We start from the raw sequence: 19,686 nt of genomic DNA, 5'->3' as shown, positions 1-19,686 counted from the left end.
AAAAAAAACTGATGTAGGAAAAAATTAAGGGGTGCAATTCAATGTGCCAAGAAAAGAGAGAGAAATTACAGAATGAAGAAAACACTTAGCTGGAAATTTGGAAACATGAGAAGGGTGGAGAGATTAAAAATATAAAGGAAACCAGTACAGATAGAAGAAATCATTTAATATTTTCTGTAGAAAACAGTAAGCTAACTTTCTTGAGCTATCATAGCAGTGTCTAAAATAACAACTACAACAAAAATTAAAATAGCAATAACCCTGGAATAAAATAAATCTAAAAAGTAGAGAAAGGAAACAGAGGTAGAAACTAAAAATCAAAGGTGATTCAGGAGAAATGGATTAGAAGACAGGAAGTTTATAAAATGAGAAAATAAGCAAATAAAAGCAAATAGAGATAAAAAACATTTAAAAGAAACAAGGAACTAAATACTGTAAAAGGAAGAGTTTAATTGTAGATGTTTACTTAATTCATTGCTACTTAATAAGTATACATATTGATATAATTAAATTCAGCTACTGCAAATATTATAGAAATCCATAGCTACACCAGAGATCAGGTTACCATTTCTGTGGGTTTTTGTTTTTTGTTTTTTTGGGGGGGGGAGTTTTTTTTTTTGTTTGTTTGTTTTGTTTGTAATTGCAACACAAAAGTGGGTTTGAAGAATCTGGCACATTCTCAGGTGTTCACTGCCAACAAGATTTGAGCTTTCTAATCCAATGCAGTGAATTTAGGCAGAAAAATCACAAGTTCTTTGTAAATAAATCTGAGTAAAAACGGGAATGCTAGGTCCAAAGGAGTCAAGGTAGAGAGAGTGGAGAAGGCAGAATGACAAATAATATGTGGTGTGGCCACAGAAAGAAGAAAGAAGTTAGGGATAAGGGACATGAACAGGTAAAGAATGCAAAAACAACAAAAACAACAACAACAACAACAACAACAAACAAAAAACAAAACTCACGGTGACCAATGTTTAGAGCACCTGCACAATTCCTGACACATTATAGTTGCTCAGTTAATAACTGGTGGATTAACTGAATCAGTGGATGTTCCAACTACCAGAACCATCTTTTCAGGCTGTATTCATCAATGGAAAAACAATTATGGAAACAGCAGATAGATTTGAGAGGAAAAGCGTTAAAAAAATTGCGACTTTGGAATAGACCTAGTCTTGGAGAAAAGAGAAAGGTATTGAATCTAAAATTAGGAACAAAAACTTACAGATTCTATGTGAATTGATCCACAGGGAAGAAATAGGTCTGCACTGTTCCCAAAGAACTATTCTACTGGTTGCTTTGATTGTTTTTTATTGCCATCAGCCTTGGCACTCCTCTGGACATGTGTTTTGGATTCTTGGAGCCAAAATGAATAGTACATACAGTAAAGTGCATCTATCCTGAAGGGAAAATGACAACCACATAACACCATGTAAAAGAATGCCGACAAAAAGAGAATTTGTTTTTCTGCATTATATGAGACAATAAGGCAGAAAGAGAAAGAAAAGTAAAGCAAATGACTGCATGACAGAAAAGGAGAACGAGGCTCACAACACACAAGACCAAGGAAGGGAGGTAGGGGGAGAGCCCACGAAGGCAGAAACAAGGTAACAAAAAGGACAAAACCAGCAGCAGAAAAGAACTGTCAGACACAAAACCCTCAAAACAATAGATAGGAAAAAAAGGAACAAGATGACAGGAAAAGAACAGCATGGAATCTAGTAAGAAAAAGAAACAAAAATTTCAAATAATGGATTTTCTAACACCCCTGCTGTTCCGCCAGTGCATTGTGTCACAGTCTCACAGAGCAGTGCATAATTTATTATGGTCACTCACTGCCAGGCTGCTATAAAGGGCAACAGCTATATGAAAATACTCCCCACCGCTGGATGGCTTAATGATCTACCTTTTGTAGAGGGGCATGGCTGTGGAATGGCAGGCGAGGGCGGCACCACTTCTGGGGCTGGATGGCGCTCTGCATATTTAGTGCTCTCCACCAGCTGAAAAAGGGGTGAATTCCCTCGTGGGTACTTCTGTGGGGGTTCTTCACCCCTCTTCAGCTTCTGCCGAATAATCACCAACTAGCACAAGTTGTTTCTTAACCACACATTGCCTCCTTTATGGGAGGGGTGATGTCAAATTTAAGCAACAACAACAACAACAACAAATGAATTTTTAAAATGGAAACAGACCTTGACAATTAACATTCATTATTGTAAAACTACACAACGTTTTAATCATGTCTGGAGATTACAAAAAACCAAAAACAACCTGTTAGGTTTCTCTATCAAATTTGGATACGGAAAAAAAAAAATTGATAACACATAAAAATAAAGATCGTTCAAATCTTTTTTTGCCAATTATTTTGAGGCAACTGGCCTTTTCCAGAGCATTTATGCAGAGGAACTTTCATTGCTTCCACAAATAGCACTATTTTCAAAGAGAGATGCATCGTTAAGATAAATAGCAATAATTTCTACCCTTAGTAAGTCAGGGTTTTCTTGTTTGAGAGGCAGCAGTGCCTGAGGCTAGGAGCATAGGCTGTGGAACCAGACATCAGCATTTGAATCCTGAGGCTGTCGTTTACTTGCCACCTGACCCTGCCACACTTCTTACACTTTCTAGGTTCTCACAGCTGTAAAATGGGAATAATAATAGTCACTACATCATACAGTTGCAGTGAGGATTTCATGAATTAGACTTACATCAGGTATCATAACTGCTCTCAAATAATGGAAGAAGTGACATTCAGGGAGCATTTGTAATCCAGAACTGGTTGCCATTAGGTGGTGGGCATGGAAACAGGTGAAAATAATGTCCTTAATTTCCTGGAGGCCAGGCTGAGGCAGATTATTTTCTGTCTCTCCCTTCATTCCTGGATAGTGGCCTTGTTTACATAGAATAGCAAGTTTGCAAAAGGAACAGAGAGTCAGCCATTCTGATGTCTTTCATCCTCCAAACTCCTACAGTAACAAGTAAAACTGCTCATTCTTATTTTTTTTTTAATTTATTCTTGAGAGAGAGAGAGAGCATTTGAAAAGGAGAGGGGCAGAGAGAGAGGAAGAGAGAGAATCCCAAGCAGGCCCAGCACTGGCAACATGGAGTCCGATGCAAGGCTCAAACTCACAAACCATGAAATCATGACCTGAGCTAAAATCAAGAGTCAGACACTTAACTGACTGAGCTACCCAGGCTCCCCACAAAAACACTCACTCTTAACAACAACAACAACGACAACAAAATATTATTGGGTTCCAAAGACAGAATATTTGAAAAGGAGATGGACTCTTGTCCAGGGCACAGGGAATAGTGAATAATATGCATATGTTAATAGTATGTACCTGTGGAAAAAAACAGAATGGATTCAAGACACAAATTGGAGAAATCAGACACATGAAACAACATGGTTGAGGTGGAAAGATAACAAACCAGAACAATACACTGAGACTGGTTTTAGAAAGAAGTAAAATGATTTCAGATATAAGTTCTTAACTTACAAAAAATCAAGAATGGCTATACTCAGTCCTATTCATAAAGCACTCTGCTCAAGATCTCATTGCCAATGGCACACACACACACACGCACACACACACACCATTTTGTATGAAGACTCAATTCAATTATTCATTCATTCAAACTTTCTGTCCAAAAATTATTTATGGAAACTACCATGTACCAGAATAACCTTAATCCCTGGGTATTTAATATGGAGCAAGTCACTGTAGCCTCAGTCCCTTTGTCTATAATGTGTTCCATCTTCCTCCTCAAAGTTGACTGAGGAGTAAGTGTGATCCCATGTGTAGAAATACCTAGCACAATACCTAGAATACAAGGCACACTCATTGAATAAACTCAGTTTTTATTCTCCATATTCACTTTATTCTCTCCTTCTCTTTTATTAATTTCTTCTCTTGGGATATATCTATATCATAGTAACTATACTTGCATTGCAGTGATCTCAAAAATATAAATCTGTATTTACTATATATATTGGGAAAATCATATTTCACTTTATTTATCCTAAATCCATCATCTCTATGAGAGAGTAAATATCAAAATATGTTTAATATTCAAAATGTTTCATGGATAATCTTTTAATTGCTTAAAATAAAGATGGTTCCATTTATTTTTTAAAAAATTTTTTAATGTTTATTTTTGAGAGAGAGAGAGGGAGAGAGAGAGTGGGGGAGGTGCAGAAAGAGAGGGAGTTACAGAATCTGAAGCAGGCTCCAGGCTCTCAGCTGTCAGCACAGAGCCTGATGCAGGGCTCAAATTCATGAGCTGGGAGATCACGACCTGATCCAAAGCTGGACACCCAGGTGCCCCTAGGATGGTTCCATTTAAAAAAAATTTTTTGCAAAGAGCTTAGTTGTGGGGACTGGAGAGAGTATACTGAAAATACCAGAATCACAGATATCAGTAAATGGCCTAGGGTTTGAAAGGTGGAGGTCCCCTGGGAGCTGGGATTAGGAACCATAGATTTATCTGACGCTAGGTCATTAGATGGATTTAAAATGCTTATCTGTCATGGGTAAGAATGAGTCATCCACTACACCATGTAGCAAAGAAGACAAAGTAAGAGAGAGTAAAAATGCTGAAGACATCATCTGCTTTCCTGGATCCAGATACTCATGAAGTCAACTTCAACCTTATACGACATCTGTCTTAATTTATAATACCAGAATTCCTCCATCAGCACACAACAGAAAGCTGAGAACTACCCTGTCACTTGTTTTTTCCTCAAAACACATATCCAACCCATCCTCAAATGCTGCTGGACATACTCCTTATCTCTGGTATATCCATTTCTCCATCTCTATAATCGCTTCCCTAATCTAAGCCGTAAATCACCACTATTTTTTACAATAACAACTGCAAGGCTATTTCAGACAGCCTTCTTAGGTCCAATCTCATGTTCTTCTAGTTCTCTTCTCTCCAAATGAAAATACAATCATATCATCCCACAATTGTTACCATCCCACCCACCAAGAAGATGCACAGGCCCATGCACACACATGTGTATGCATATGCACACACACACACACAACAAACCTTTTTAATAACTTTCTGCTGCTGTTTGGATAAGATCAAAAGGCTCTACAACATGCAACTTATGGGCTCTTAAATAGTCTAACTTGTATTTTTTTTTCCTTTCCAGTATCATCTTGTGCTACATGTGTCTGCTTTAAGCACCCCGTTCTTCTTTCTTGCCCTTCAACTTGCCTTGTTTCAACCACAAGGTTTATGTGCATGCTGTTTCCACTGCCTGGAATGCTCTAACCCACCCCAATCATTTCACTTAGTTAAAAATGCTCTAAAGATTTCAGTTATCAGATCTAACATCACTTCCTTATATAATCCTTCCCTGACCCTTCAAGTATCATAGACCACTACTTCATGGTTACTATGCCATTTATACTTTATTGTTTGTGGGGTTATTTGTCCAATATATGTCTACTCTACATAATGGAAATCTCCATGAGAAAAGAGAACCTGTCTGGTTTTCCTCATTATTATATTATCAGCATTTCACACAATTCTTGGTACATGATGGATATCCTAAATATTTGTTGAATGAATAAAAGTAGAGATGGTTTTGGGAGTGCAATAAATACTATAGGGTCTCTACAATCTATTTCTCCTAAATGAAAAGGCTGTTCTCTAAAAGTTTGAGACTGAGGTGATAAAAGGTAGGAGAACGAAGAGTGAACATGGGATAGAAGAATAGAGAAAGGACAGTATAAGTGAAGGGATCTGATTATTCCTTCATGTACCAAGCTCTCCCATATTAGGCAAAACATGATTATAGGAAAAACAGGAATGACATGCCTATTGTGTTGCCATATGAATTTTGGTGTAGTCAAGAAAAGAAAAATGCTGATAAAAGAAAGCTGGCAATAGAGATCTCCATCCATTTGATAGAGGGCTAAAAGTTTCACAAATAAGAAAAAAAACTGTATGCTATTTTCTGATGCATCATTAACATGCATTAAAGTAATAAATGATTTTGCAACTTGATCTATGAAAACTATTAAAGCTGAATAAACCCAGTAACAACAGATAGAGAAAGAAAGCACTCAAACTAGAAAACATAAATAGTAAATACCATGAGGAAAGAAAGATATTCAAAACATCTCAAAGTGTCTATAATTGATATTCATGCTTTAAATTGATACCTCCTTAGACAATACTTTTTTGTAGTGTATATATTTATTAATCATACCGCTACTTAATAAAGTGATTTTTTTGGTGAAAGAAAACAAAGTTAGTTACAAAACATGGCTGTCATTAAAATTTCTGCAATGTAATCAACATCAAGACAGACTTCCTATTTGTAGAAAATCTGTTGTTCTCAGTAAGCATCACCTCATGTGTATCTGGCGGGGGTGGGGATGGGGGGGTGGGTCGTAATAGTTCTCTGGGAATGAGGCTGCTAAGTGATAGTTAACAAAAGCCATAGAGTCTTTGATCTTGAATCAATACTCCTGGGCTATAAAAATGCCATGATTATAATAAATCTATTTTCCTTGACTTACTTTTTTTGGGGTGGGGTTAGCAATATTTCCTTCAGTAGTCAGGCAAATCCACATGCTTCCTTCCTGACAGTGCTCACCTGCTCCCAGCTGGAAGCCATAAATTGATTGCACTCTAAAAGGCTGCTTCTACCCCAGATGGAAATGTATAAAAACTTTATCTCTGAGGTACAAGTTGCCTTAATTTTAAGGTCTTCTTGACAATGGTGGCTCTTATGCCTTCTTTTGATTTGTCTTACTCATTATCCTCTCTCTTGCCTTATTGTAAACTCTGCTGCCTCTGACTCTCTTAGCTCCTGAGTGCTTAACAGGTTTTGGTCCAATCTTGCTTTTTTAGCCTAATATGTAGTGTCTTTTACTCCTGAGTCTTTTGTGGCTTTTAATAAATGACTCAGTCTTGCTTGACAGTTCCTCCAAATATTCTAGGCTAGTTGGATCTGTGACCGGATCTTTCATCTCATTGCCAGTAATTTTGCTTTCTAATTTTGTTTCTACTCTGTACTGCTTATGCCTGTTATTCTGGCATGGCATTATGCTACCATGATACCACTGATTAAGATCATAGCCTCTCCCCAGCCCACTCCCATGTCTCTCGCTTTGGGTCAAAGACATTTTCAGTTTATCTTTATGCTGTAAGTCAGCAGGCATATAGAAAACTCTGCTATCCTTCTCAAACTTACTTGTAATGTGATCATTTGAGGGTGATTAGAAAAAAAAAAAATGTGAAATGCTATTGCTGCTTTATTTTGGGAATATAACAAATGATGAGTACAATAAAGACCATACTAATATATATTTAGATGCCTCGCCTACAACCATTCAACAGTGGTCTACCTATCTGTACTACATATAATTTTTTTAACTGCCGCATGATTGTTGTCATAGACATAAACAATGATACCCCCTGACCTACAACTGGTATTTCAGTTAGATTTAAATGGTACTGTTTTCTGCTAAAAAATTATAATTTTTAAGAGAAAGCAATCATTTTTATATCATTAACCAACATTAATATTAAAACTGAAAAACTCAAAGAGAATCAGCTTAAGGCAAAATATTGGCAGTTATAGAAATGCCTCTTACAGATCTCCTGTAGTTTTGTACTTATCCAAGCACCCATGTCTATGCAATTTGTTGAGAATTAAACTCAAATAAAAAGTTGGGCAACATAATATAGTATAAAGCAAATATTTCTTTTTGATCAGAGATACTTTTTCTCATAAACAAGTTGATTATTTATTTTAAAGCACTTCTAAAATTACAATGTCACAAGGAAAATAAAACAGAACAAGATAAGTCAAATGTATATGGGTAATATTAGACTTCAGTCACTTTTGCAGAAGCTTATATCATGCATCCATTTCTCATAGCTCTCCATGGAATGATGTCAATTCACGATGTAATGATTTTCAAACCTGTGAATGTGATGTTTCAGGGACTCAATCCACTGAAGCCATCCTAGACTATCCCATATTTATCCATTCAACTCACAGACCTCTAGTTCCAACTCTCTAGCCCGAATTTACATTTGTCTATGCTAATTAGGGCAAGATTAAACATCACATTCAGGACAATGTGGCACTTTCTCACACATGTATTTTATAGGGGCTAGAGTTAGAAGGAGTGAGAGGAATCAAGAACCTGAAACAGAGGACATCTCATGGGCCCATACCAGACCAGTATTAAAAAGTAATTCTAACTCAGCAGTTATCCTCACCTTAGATCCCCAAGAAGAGGTCAGGGACGTCACTGTTGATTCACTTATATTTTACCACTGGTAAGACTCCCATATTCTTCCCATATCATTCCCTTTGGGATGTCTCATACTCCTGAGTTCCTGAATTTCATGCCTCTGGGAATATAGGTAGTACTACGACTTGTCAGTTGTGTTGGCTTTAAAACCAGTATCTTTATATTGTTCCTCCACAAACACCTGATAGGGACCTGATCCAGGCAGGATGTGGTCATTGCTCCCTGGACCCTGTACTACATATGATGAGATAAAGGGTCTGTTAACCCAGCTGCTGGAGGAAGGTTTTATTTCCCAATGGAAATGCTAGCACATCTGGGGCAATGTGGTCCTCACACTTAGTTTTGGATTCTATTCCTGGTGACAGACGTCTGCTCTCTGGCAAGGGTAAGAGTAATAATCTGTGGTTAATGTTTTATGAAAAATGTTGGCATATTGTAACAGAAACAAAGCCTTTCTCTCTTTTTTTTCACGGGCGTACAGAGTTTGTGTAAATTAAATTGGACATAGAACAGATCATGAGGGAAATATCAAAGTATTGTTTGGGTGATCTTAATTTAAGTCAATAATTATTTAACATCAGTAAACATTTTAAGATTTGCCACTTTTAAATCTGTTTGCTCTTACTTAGCTAAATCAGCATGAAAGCAGGACTGCATATCTATTTCCTGACGATAAAATTAATGTTAAGACTGTTTGAATTAAACATTTCAGTGTTTAGAAATTCTAGGCAGAAGATGTGTGTAAATAAATGGAGGGAGCTGTGAGATAACAAGAAGTAGCAGGTAATGACAATGGCGTTGCCATCTTTATTAAGAACATTATTTTAACTGTGAAGCTACAGTGGTCTTCCCTCTAATTATACTATCATTTTGGACTTTTCTGTCCAAAGGAGTCATTATTGAAATAGGTGTGCACTATTTAGCAATCACACCTCCAAGGAAGACATTCAAACGACTGAAAAATGGGAATCCTATAAGGGCCAGGGAAATACCATCTTTGTAACCTCTTAGAATTATTGGGTAAAGAAATTCAAATTCATTAACGGGGATTCAATCTCTAGGTTAGCACAGATTCAAATGAGAGTATGCATCTAGTTTCCACCTTTAAACCTGTTCACATAAGCCATACAGAGAAAGACAGATACCATATGGTTTCACTCTTATGTGGATCCTGAGAAACGTAACAGAAACCCATGGGGGAGGGGAAGGAAAAAAAAAAAAAAAAAAGAAAGAGGTTAGAGTGGGAGAGAGCCAAAGCATAAGAGACTGTTAAAAACTGAGAACAAACTGAGGGTTGATGGGGGGTGGGAGGGAGGGGAGGGTGGGTGATGGGTATTGAGGAGGGCACCTTTTGGGATGAGCACTGGGTGTTGTATGGAAACCAATTTGACAATAAATTTCATATATTAAAAAAAATAAAAATAAATAAACCTGTTCACATATAATATATTCTTTTTTCTTTCTCTTGGAAACCTTAGTTGACTGAGAAGATATACTCAGTTAATAGATTAGATGTCACTTAAAATAGAATTAGACAGGTGATTTCTATTTAGATAATTTCAGTTGAAAAGATATGAATTCCAGGCAGAGAAAATAATAGTATGCAGAAAGGTACGGAGTCAGGAGTTCCCAGGGCACTATACGGGCTTATTCAGTTTAACTAGAGATTTGGATACACCCAAATGACCCATATGAAATACTGGACAGAACACCAGATGTGGGTCAGTGACAAGGGCACCAAAGGCCCTGGGCCCTGCTAGTTTGGTTACCTCAGGAAAAGGCAAATTATGTATCTTCCCAGGCCCCAATATTTTCCTATAAATAATGGGGTCATACTGGAAAATCTTTAGGGTTCCTCTCAGTTCTAGAAGTCTGTGCTTTACTATGTCACATCATTGACACAAAGAAGGCAAAGAAGTAAATGGCTCATGTGAAAAATAACCCAAGAAAAAGCTTTATAAATTAGCGTTTTCTGATGGCAGGAGAAAATCATTTCAAGAGGACCATACAACTAGTACTGAGAAGTCCTGTGAAGCATGCTGCCTTTTGCTCTTCCTTTTTACCTTGTGGAAGATAAAATAGGAAGGTAGGAAGGCAAGGCATCTTATCCCATGCCTTCTATCCACAACCCCCATCAACTGTTTCTTCTTTTGATAGCTGATGGAGGGCCTAAGAATTAAAGGTACCTCTGGCTAAAGAAGGCAGCTTAGAGACTGTTCAATGTCAGGAACACAGAAGATAAGCAAACATCTTGGGAAGGGTTGGTTTTGATATTTAAAGGTTGAACTGGAGAAGCACATACTGATCAAACCCATGTTTGGGAACGAACACCTATCCTTGGTGAAATGTTTGCTGCTATTTACATGAACCACATACAGTGTTAAAAGAGAGCAGTAAAGGAGAGCAATCCTCGTTGCTGCATGGCCATGCAGGCCATCTGTGGCCATATCTTACTTCAAGAGAAGTAACAGAATGTTTCTCTCAAATCCACCTATTTTTCAAATGTTGGTAACGATTACAGAAACAAAATAAACAACAACAGAAAGCTATTCACATTTCTTCAGCTCTTGTCTGAATTTACATTAGAAGGTTCTGTAGGATGGAATTAAAAATACTCAATATAATTATTCAAGGACAAAAGAGGGGTATTCACCCAATGCCATAAGAACACTTTGTATTTAGGAAAAGGTGAAGACCTCAAAGAGATGCCATTTTATCTACATTTTATAGAATTTATTAGAGTACCATTATATTTATAAAGTAATATGCTGGCACAGGAAATTAGTTTACCCAGACTGCACATAGACAGCTTTAAATCTGAATGTTAAGACATCAGGGAGGCTCTCTTACTCCTGGGAGATGCAACATTTAAATAGTAGATTCAGGTTTGCTTCTGTTTTCATATATTTAGAGAAATGGGAATTTAGAACTATAAAGACTTTAGAGGTAACTTAGTCCTGCATTGAGCTTTCAGTTAATATTAATAATATTTAATGCTGACACTGGAATACCAATTTACTAGGAATTGCTCTTGGCGACTTGCCTATTTCAGGCTTATATGCTAATCAAAGCTCAGGCCTTGGCAACCACTGACCAGATTTGTGACCTGGGAAGCCTGGAGGCTTCAGTTTTTTGTTGTTGTTTTGTTTTTGTGTTTATTTTACTCTTGTTGTTCTTGCTGTACAATGGAATACAAACTCAACCTATTCAGAGGGTTATGGTGAGGAGAAGAAGAAAGCTGAAAATATTTTTTCATGTTTGTAATATAACTCTGACTCTTTGGAGTACATACAACCAAAGCGGGAGCATGTTTTCACTTTTGCTTGAGCATCAATGTTATTGGGGGGTTCCATTTACTAAAATGGAAAATGTGATAGAAGATCACAGGCTGACATACAGGGTACAAAGACCAAGGGTTCTATTTTAGCCACAAGTACAAATTACAAAGTATTATTAAGCCAGAGCTTTTTAAAACAAAGGCTACTTAGATATTCATTCATCAAATACAGGAAAATATACCAAAATCTGAGCAGCACTGATCAATGTAAATATAATTAAGAATCGCATATGTAACACAGTGACTTTTATGCAGGCCAGGGAAAATGTTAAATTGGTTTTAAAAAGAACACTATAATATGCATTCATTTATTTCTTTATTGTTTTTTGTTTTATCAATGCTTTTATGGGTAGTTTAAAAATAACATATTCACCTGCTACCTACAATGTTAGTGTTCACAGAATAGTAAAGCTGGAAGGCAGTTGGAGATCATCTGGTTCAAACCCCATAGTTTAGAGATGGGAGCTGATGTTTCAGAGGAGTGAGTGGCTTGATCAAGGTAATGGAGGTTGTTGACAGAAAGAATAAAGAATGAGACTGCCTTTAAACACACAGCAAGCGTTAAGTGTTTAGGATTTCATATGAAGTTTCACTTTGCAGGGAATATACAATTCAAATTCCCAAGGTCAGTTTGAGATTTTTTTTTATTTCTACAAATTCCATTAATAAATATGATTTTTGTATGTTGTGGAGTAGAGGTTATAGCCTTCTCTGTTCAAAAATTTCACAATATTTAGTCCCTTATAGGAACATTTATAAAGAGTTTAAAATATAGGTATATGTTTAAATATATACATACATAGTTAATATAAAATCACTTAGATACAAAGGCAGTGTTTTTCACTTATTGCATACTTGTGAGAAAATATATGAGACAATGGAAGAAAAATATGTTTAGAAAGGAAAATGTACTATACTGATACTCTGTCTCTTCTTAAGGGGCTAAAATTATGATTTCTGGAAACACCAGAAGTGGAAAAAGTGCAATAGAGTCTTTCCAATAGATAAATATTCTAGGCATGGAACTAATGTCAGCTTGTTTCATTCATGAAGCAAACACTTATCAGACTCTAGCAATGCACACAGCTCTGTGTTTTGCACACACAGAGCTTCCAAAAGATGGAACGGAATACAGGATCACGCTACTATGGGGAAGAGAAATTAGAACAGCTTCTCAGTTCCCCAACACTGAGTACAAATTTCCCATCCCACCAACTTACAAGTGTTCAAGACCAGGAATCTCAAAGAGAAAGGAAGAGGCAATAGGAACAGGAGTTAGAGAAAGAAAAAGAAAAGGAAATAAAGGAAAACATGAATAAGCTCTAGACATGCTTGTGCCCACCCTAAAGAGTCACAGTAAAGTTTTTTTAATGCACTAATATTCTTCCTTCCCTCCATTTAAAATATCGAACTTTCATGTGTCCCGAGGCAGAGCAACCATTTAAAATATATTGGATCAGAAATAATTAAATTAGTTGTATTTTTTAATGATATGATACAAAAAGAATATAATTCAAAAGAAAATTTCTAAATGTGGCTAATAGGAAGAACTGGCTTCGTTTTAGAGATTATAATTAACAAGTGAAATGGCAATGTTCCCAAGTTTCCTTCAGCCTAAGGTGTCATGGTTTTTGGAACATGTTTTCCAAGAGTTTTAGAAATCTTAATATTAACTCTGCAAAATTTTAACGCTTGGCATCCTCATTCAGTCAAAGGCTGTGCAAAAATTTATGTGTCTAAATAACTCACTGGAGAGGATACACCTAAGACACTTAACAGCTGGGTAAGTTCAGATGTGTTCACAGAGCAAAAGCCCACTCTAAAAATTAAGCCCAAGGTTGGGCAACATTTTCAAAATAATTGCAGTTTCTGTAGCAAGAAATATATATTAAAACATACCGTCCTTTAAAACATTAGTCAACAGATTTAAATTTTCCATAGCTGTTCTTCTCCATGTAACTAAAAAAATTCAGAAACTGTGGAAGGGATGGATAAAGAACCTTGACTATCTCAGGCCCTGTTCCAGGTGTCCTTTTTAAAAGCCTCCCTCATTTCAACCAAGTTACACATCTTGACACGCTAACTGTCACCCAATCATTGCCTCACAGAAGTCATGATTTAATATAATGATATTTTTCCTGTACTAATTCTGTAGCCACACTGACTGATCTTCTGGGTAACCTATTGTGAATGGAACACAGGATATACTTGAAAAACATTTGACTAGACCCTCCTCTCCTGCTGCTGCAAGAGAATGGTTTCTTCCTAAGTCACAAATCTATTCCAAATGTTAATTAAATATTTACAAGGTACTTTAAAATCCTTCCTGAATGCTAATATGAAAATAGCAACCTAGGTTCATTTGAATAGGCAGAAATTTTTGCCCTTCCAAATTAAGGGCCTCTGGCCTCTAAGTTTAATTCAAATAATCCAAGGATTTGAAAAAAAAAAAAAAAGAATTGAGCACCTACTATGTACAAGGCCCTGTGCCAGATGTAAAGACAAAAGTAAACTTTCCGGGACTAGAAAATTTGTCATAAATGACAACATTGCATATTATTTAATTCACACCATTTCCCTCTGGGCTTAAAGGCCAAATTAGATGCAAAACACTCACCTTTTTAGCATTAAGCTTTTACCTTGCTCCTTAACATACAACACTGTATCTAGTTACATAAAAATGTGGTATTTTCTACATATTAACATATATTTCCACATTTTATTCATTAGGTTTTTGAAAGTATTTTAGCATGAAGTTTCCATTTATTGTATCCCAAAATAAAAATAGCATCAAAGTCCTTTTGCAACTCCCAAAACACAGTTAGGGAATAATGATCATATGCTAAAAAATGTAAAATGCAATTTGTGCTGTGCCCCATTTACTACAAAATCACTACGAACAATGCATTTTGTACAGTATATTGCTCCAGGGAAACTGGATCAGCATCAGGAATGAATAAAGAACACTGCATCTGAAATCAGCTAATTCTGCTTCAGTGCTTTTAAAAACTATTTGTTATGATATTGCTTCCTGTCAAGCACATAATGTGATATTTTCCTCAATAAAACTAAACAGTTGCTGTAATTTCAGTTTCCCTCATTTTCCACTTTTTAAGCACTAAATATTTAAACAATGCAGACCTGGAAGTCTCAAACCAGTCATCTGATCCACACATCTTCTTGCCTAAGGTACAGTTACTACCTAGACAGGGGGCTATTCTGTCACACAGAAATACGTGAAGGCAGCTGTTGAGGTCCTTACCTGCCCGCAGGCCAGGCCCATTCCTCTTTCTCCCATGCCATGTGGACATGATAAATTTAACTCCAGGGCATCTGCTCCAGAAGCCTTTACAACGGGGAAGGAAAATGAAAGAAAAGGCAAAGCTTTATTTGCGTCCCGATGTGCTTTCACCATTCATAACATAGGTCACATTTGTCAAATTTAAACTCTTCTGTTTTCTGCATTATAGCTATCTTGTGAGGTATATTCTGACTCTCAAATTAGAATTTCTGTAACAACAGCAATAATAGCAACAGCAAATATTTTTTAAGTGCTTATAAGAGGACACTCACTGTTCTATGTGCTTTATATTCGGTGTCTTTAATTCTCATAATCCTTGGATTAGCAGGACACCAAATTCACAGACAAGGAAACTGAAACACAGGGGAGTTAATGACAAGCCTCATATATTAAGTGACACAGCAGAGATTTTAACTCAGGTCTGTTTGACGTCACATTTATTCTTCCCTACACAGCTTTTACTTTTATAGAAACAAATCTTACTAATTCTGGATACTTGGTCCAGGAAGTAGCAGTGCAAAGAAAAATACAGTAGGCTACCGGGAATGCATACAAGTAAAAATTTAAATGTTTTTAACTGAAAATCAATTGTATTGTATTGAAAATAAGTCCATGATAAGAAACATGAAGTGCAGATAGTTTTGTCTTTAATAATTAAATAGGATTCCAATTTAACTCATTAATTCATGAGTATACAAAATGGGTCCTGTGAAAATGAACACAATAGTTCCCTCCTAGTGTTCTTAGACTACTTGAAGAATCGTAGAATTCTTGAGAAGTCTTCTGTAAAAAATTCTAAGAACAAGCAAAACACTTTTTTAAATAGTTTAATATGGTAATTTGAGGGATGGGGGATAAACTATTCAAGTTTACATATTATTTTACCTAACTTCTAGAATTTCTCCAACACCACAACTAGGTCAACTAGAAGCCTGAGTCAGTTTCCATAACATTATAGCATGTCTCTTACATCATGCAAAGGCTTTAAAAATACAGTTCACTACTTTCTAAGTGTATCAACAGACCTAGCTGTTTCTTCAAGGGCTCACTTTTCTTCCTAATTGTTCAAGACTTTAGCCTATTTTTTTCTGCTTTGAAAATTGTAACTAGGACCTCAACAAACTGAAGAATTCTAGCTAGCCATTTCTTGGTCAACCTTCTTAACCACCTTTGTTCATGAGTGAATCTGCTCTTTCTTCTACACATTTGTGAAAGTTCATTTGATCATTCAGCTTGTTTTCTAATACTGTTTCATTATGGTTTCTGATTCCCTAATTCAGTTTTAAAATGCTTCATATTATCTGAAAATTACCATGAATCATACTGTTTTTTTTTTTTTTTCCTGCTGGTTTGGTGATGAGCATGAACAAAGCACAGCCTAAATTCTGAGTTCTAATCCTAGGTTTGCTAAGGAATCGGGGATACTTTAGGAAGTCAGTTGATCTTTGTCCCCATCTACTCAAGTATTAACTGTAGATAATAGGACCTATCTCAAAATCATGCCATGTGGGAATTACCAGCTTAATTAAAAGATTGTGCATTGCAATTATATACAGTATTGCATTTTTCTTAGTCTTAGTTATTTCAAATAGTTCCTTTAGACTTCTTTATTTAGTTGAAATGCAGCAATTAATAGCAAATCAGTTCCACAACATTTTGGATTAGATAAACTTTAGGTGGTATTTGTATATATTTACATTATACGTATTTCCTAAATTGTAAGTGAAAGCTAAGGTTACAATTAGACGATAATAACTAATATTCATTGAGTACTTACTTGCAATATGCCAGATACTTTACTAGGCTCTTTGTCATGAGATATATCATTAGCCCCATTTTACAAATGATAAAGCAGAGGTTACAAAGAGTTCAAGTGACTTGCTTAATATCTCTAATCTTGTAAAACCAAGTGTTTGAGTCCAGAGCCTATGTTTTTACTCACTATCATAACTTATTAGAAATCATTAATTCCAAGGCTGGAGCTGATACAGTGGGTTAAGAAGATGTAACATTTAACATCCTTAAAGCTTCTAAACTTGAAGTAAAATTAAAATCTTGTAAAACCACCTGTCCAATTTAAAGGCTTTTCAGTGACTAATTAATAAAGATTTCCCCAGTATTATACACAAATACAAACATTGACCCACCAAACACATCTGAAAAGGCCTTTGATTATCTCAAAACTGAGATAATTCTTCTCAAGGTGACACCAAGAGACAGGGAACATTCATTTGGCCTCTGCTTGAATATTCTTATCACAGGATGTACACCCCCTTAAAAGGCAGTTAATTCCATTTCCAAGCAACTATATGCATTCAAAAAGCCTTAATTGCTGAATTAGCATGAAATGTTAAATTAACTGAAACTGGGCTTGCATTCTGACTCTTGTTAGTTACAAGCATTTCGGTTTACTCATTTAGCCCAGAGTTTATGCTACCTAACCTAAATGATTACACAATAAAGTAATCTAGTGAAGGCCATGACATAGAAAATTTGCTGTTTCTAATTTCATACATTATCTGCTTATCACCCATTTATTTACATGAAGTAGAATGTATATGTTAATAGCCTAAACTCTGGAGGCAGATTTCGTGGGTTTGAATCCCACTTTTACTATATACTATATCTATAGTCTTGGGCATATTATTTAACTATCTTTTGCTTTAGTTTCCTCATCTACAAAAAAATGGAAAGCAATGGAAGTAACTCATAGGTTGCTTTTGGAAGATATATATAAATTTAATAAAAGTGAATGAGTTAAAACAGTGCCTGGACTATAGTAAATATTATGCAAGGGTAAGCAATTGCTGTCTATCTATCTGTTTCTTTGTCTGTCTATCCATCCATATATTCATCTATCCATCCATCCATCATCCAGGCATCCAATTAGAATCTCCAACTTGCCCTTCTCCAGTCTTGACTTGTAAAAGGATTTAAAGTAACTATCTACACTTCGTGGGGAGGGGGAAGAAAAGAAAAAAAAATATTGTAAGTAATTATCAGAATAGTGGGAGCAGTGTAGTTTCTAAAATTCTCTGAATCACTTTAAAAACTCTCAGAGAAACCAGAGTAGCAAAAACATAAATCTTTGCACAGTATATACAACAAAATCAGATACAAACTTCTTCCTCTTCTCCCTTTCTTACCCCTCCCTTCCCTCCTGATTGATGTAGTTTTAAAGTCATTGGGTGGGACAGAGCAAGGTAGCTGACCTAGAGGATTTAGAAGGATCCAGGAGAGCCCAGTGTGGCTTATCAGAGCCCAAGAACAATGAGACGGATGTCCATGTGGAGGGTGGTTTGATGTAGTATATCAGAGCCCAAGTGGGAAGGAAAGGCTTCCATGGGTGGTGGGGCTGGCAAAAAGCATCAGAGCCCAAGCAGGGTGAGGATGGTGTTTCTTTGGGGGGATGAAAGGTACACTTCTTGAATTTTCTCTTAATTTCATCTCTTAAAAGAAAATACAATGCCCATTGTTGACTTCGTATGTATCAACACTGTCATCTAGTCTAATCTGTTCAAAACTGGAGGCATAAGTTCTCCAGGATCTTAAACTACTTTTAAGTGGATTTGGTACAGGTAAACACTGAACTGGCTTGGGCCTTACTGGACACTAAGTCAGTGACTGTCTCTTGTCTGCAAGCTGGCGTCCACCTTTCCTGACTGCATTCAGTGTGCTAAAGATCACTCTTCACAGACATATCTACCTGCTCCTACACATTTCTATGGTTCACCTTTGCTTTCTGCCCCAGCCTATTTGAGATCTCCTAATTCTAACATCTATTTAGTTTAACGACACACTGCTAGCCCAAATTCAGGTTAAAAAAAATGGTAAGAACCCAGCTTTTCTGTAGTTTGTTTGGACTCCCTGCTAGGAATAGTGTGGCCACCTGGTCTTGACACCTGAGCATTTTCCCTGGACCTTTCTCAGTAGGTGACATCCTACCAATCGTGGTCAGAACTTTGGCAATCCCTCATCAGGTCCCTGGCTTAAAACTTTCTACTTTGTATCTTAATCACCTCAAGTTCATTGGTGCCAAATAAAGTGCCACTCTTCCCATTTATTCTGTAATTGTTTGCTCTTTGTTTGTCACATGTCAGTATACCAGCTCTGTATCCCTATTTTGCTTCAACAAATATTTGAGGGATAACCACGGGTGGGCAAAGCCCTGTGCTTGGGATTGGAGATTAAGTGGTGAACCAGCCAGGAGTCTCCACCCCCAGGAGCTTGCTGTGTAATAAGCAGGACAGAGGTTAATGAGCGAATGACACCACTGTGATTACCACTGTATTAAATGCCACAAAGGAAAAGCACAGGCAGAAGTACACCTAGATTTTGGGGAGCCTGAAGCGTAAACACATCAGGGAAACTTCATTAAGAAAAAAAAAATAAGTAAAAATTACAAATCCAAAATTAGGTACAGGGGTTTAGAAGTAAACTTGGGCAAGTAAGCCCTGAAGCATATGTTTCATTAGTTTTATGGTAAACTGGCTTCTGAAGACAGGATCTTAGGAGTTAGGCAGAGGGTTTAACCTACCAGTCAGGGGACTCAGAGTTGAGAACAAGAGAGCATTGTATGAGTAAGAGAGAATGTTCCAGGCCAAGGGAATAGCAAAGGCCGTCAGTTCAGAGTGTGTCGGAGGAGTAAGAGGAGACCAGCAGGTGCTGGGATGTGGATACCAAACTGAGGATGATGCTGGGGAAGCAGGCAGGGTCCAGAACATGGTGGGGGGGCTTACAGGTTAAGGTAAGGATTTTGCATCTTA

The 19,686-nt window shown here is 36.7% G+C and overlaps 1 protein-coding gene across 1 annotated transcript in view; it reads right to left on the bottom strand.

Moving 5' to 3' along the window:
* Nucleotides 1-19,686, bottom strand: part of DPYD (dihydropyrimidine dehydrogenase) — an 850,732-nt gene that overhangs the window by 258,793 nt on the left and 572,253 nt on the right. The window contains exon 16 of the mRNA XM_019457587.2: nt 14,882-14,965. Coding sequence (XP_019313132.1) covers nt 14,882-14,965 — 84 coding nt within the window. The remainder of the gene's footprint in view (nt 1-14,881; nt 14,966-19,686) is intronic.

This window comes from Panthera pardus, unplaced genomic scaffold (genome assembly GCF_024362965.1).
Source record: "Panthera pardus isolate Hobbes unplaced genomic scaffold, ASM2436296v1 HiC_scaffold_11, whole genome shotgun sequence".
NCBI classification, from domain to species: domain Eukaryota; kingdom Metazoa; phylum Chordata; class Mammalia; order Carnivora; family Felidae; genus Panthera; species Panthera pardus.
The sequence above is the reverse complement of the archived record's forward strand: the minus strand, read 5'-3'. Positions and strand labels throughout refer to the sequence as shown.